We start from the raw sequence: 2,026 nt of genomic DNA, 5'->3' as shown, positions 1-2,026 counted from the left end.
GAAAGAGCTAAGAACAGATTTGTGCATTATACTCACATACGACATGACCCTTTGCAATTAATTTGCCAAAAATAAAAAAGCAGTAGAAGCAACTAGCTTTAAGAAAGGATTACTTAGAAAAGCATGGTACATGTCAGTAATACATCTGTACTGTGGTTATAACATTTGATTTAAAAAAATTAGGAAATTGTGAAATACAAAGTTTGGCAAACATTTTTTTGAAAATGCTTGCAAAAACCTCTCTCAAAATATTTGCTGAGTATTTGTGAACAACTCTATTGACGATTATTAACCAATATTGTGCAGGTAGAAAACCAATGCCAAACCTTAAAAAAATTATCACTCACCACGCACTCTCCACGCACACAAATACTGTATGGATCTTTATAAGAACAGCGAGTCCCATCATGGGCCAGTTGTTTCACATAAGCTACATCCCCTGTTTCTTTGGATCGGCAGTAAAGGTGACATCTTTTATTGGCTGCATAACAGGAAGAGAGTTAACACCATGCATTTCAGTAACACAAGAGCGTTGAACAAAAACAGTGTTAAATTCAAGACATATCACACAGGGACACTGTCTGATAGAATACAACAGTAAAAACACACATGTGAAATCTAGTCAACCTCAAAACATCACAGAAATCAACTTCCTTTGAAAAGGCATTGCAGAAGTAAGTCTAAGAAGTAACTGTCCACTCCAACTCCAAAGGGGAACCGAGTCTGATGTGGGAAACTGGTGAATGGTAGAATAATGTAGGCTGGGATTTTGAAAGAACCTAAGGGTATAAGGTACCCAAACCCACCAAACTTCAATTGGACCTAGTCCCTATCTCCCTTAGGTTCCTTTGAACTAACAGTCCTACCTATACTTCCAGATCACTTAATCAAAGTTCATATTTGTGGCAGGAGGGGGTACTCCCCCAAAGGGGAACCCAAGGGTAGGGGACCCTAGAACTTTCCCCTCTGATATCTGGGTGCAACATCAGAACCTGGTGAAGGCTGGTGAGCTTTCCTGTGTCCCTACAGGGAAAGCAGCCCCTGGATGGCAGAAAAAACAGCCGTGATTTGCAATTCCTGTTTGATTTGTATTGGAGGACACCCAGGAGCCAGCCATATAACTGGAAATCCGGCACGGGTAGAGGAGAAGGACAGAGCAATGGGAGGATGGTGCACAGAGCCAAACAGCTGAGAGGTAGCTAAATGCCAATAAAGCTGGTGAGGGGAGAGCCTCTGTAGTCTGGGAGTTTGGAGGACCACCTGGCAGCAGGTACCTGACTCCCTGGGGAAGTGGTGAGGAGAAGAAGCCCCAGGATGCCTTTACCAAGCCAGGTAAAGAAAGGGAGGACTTATCCCACCATTCACACAGGTTCCTATCCTGTGTACAGGACCTCCATCTGATGCAGGAGGTACATGGTCCCTCTAGGGGGAATGCCTTTCTGGATCTGGTATTGGCAACGGGGGATGACATGGTAGGAGACCTACAGATCGGTGGTCACTTGGGGGACAGCGATCACCAAATAATAGAATTTATCATAAGATGTCGAGTAGGTAAGGTAACTAGTAGGGTGAAAGTGCTAGACTTTAAGAAAGCTGGTTTCAAGGAACTCAGGCATTTAGTCAAGGATGCACTGCAGAGTAAGAGTTTTGAAGAGATGGGAGCCCAGGAAGGGTGGCTGTGCCTTAAGGAAATGATCCTTCGGGCACAGAGGGAGACGATCCCGATGTGGGGGGAAAGGGGCCAAGAGGCTTCCTTGGCTGACCAGAGAAATCCAGAGCAGCCTACGGGCAAAAAGGGGGGCATATAAAAAGTGGAAACGGGGAGAGATTACTAAAGAGGAGTATACCTCCTCTGCTCGCGCTTGTAGGGAGGCAGTTAGACAGGCCAAAGCTACCATGGAGATGAGGATGGCATCCCAAGTAAAGGATAACAAAAAATTGTTTTTTAGATATATAGGGAGTAAAAGGAAGGCCCAGGCTGGAATAGGACCTCTACTAAATGGGCATAAGCAATTGGTGACAGACA

The 2,026-nt window shown here is 44.6% G+C and overlaps 1 protein-coding gene across 1 annotated transcript in view; it reads right to left on the bottom strand.

Moving 5' to 3' along the window:
• Positions 1-2,026, bottom strand: part of ADAMTS3 (ADAM metallopeptidase with thrombospondin type 1 motif 3) — a 294,692-nt gene that overhangs the window by 25,909 nt on the left and 266,757 nt on the right. Inside the window, exon 15 of the mRNA XM_025198071.1 lies at positions 348-481. Within this exon, the coding sequence (XP_025053856.1) occupies positions 348-481 (134 nt within the window). The remainder of the gene's footprint in view (positions 1-347; positions 482-2,026) is intronic.

This window comes from Alligator sinensis, unplaced genomic scaffold, assembly GCF_000455745.1.
Source record: "Alligator sinensis unplaced genomic scaffold, ASM45574v1 scaffold222_1, whole genome shotgun sequence".
Taxonomy (NCBI): domain Eukaryota; kingdom Metazoa; phylum Chordata; order Crocodylia; family Alligatoridae; genus Alligator; species Alligator sinensis.
This window is presented reverse-complemented; position numbering and strand designations above follow the sequence as displayed.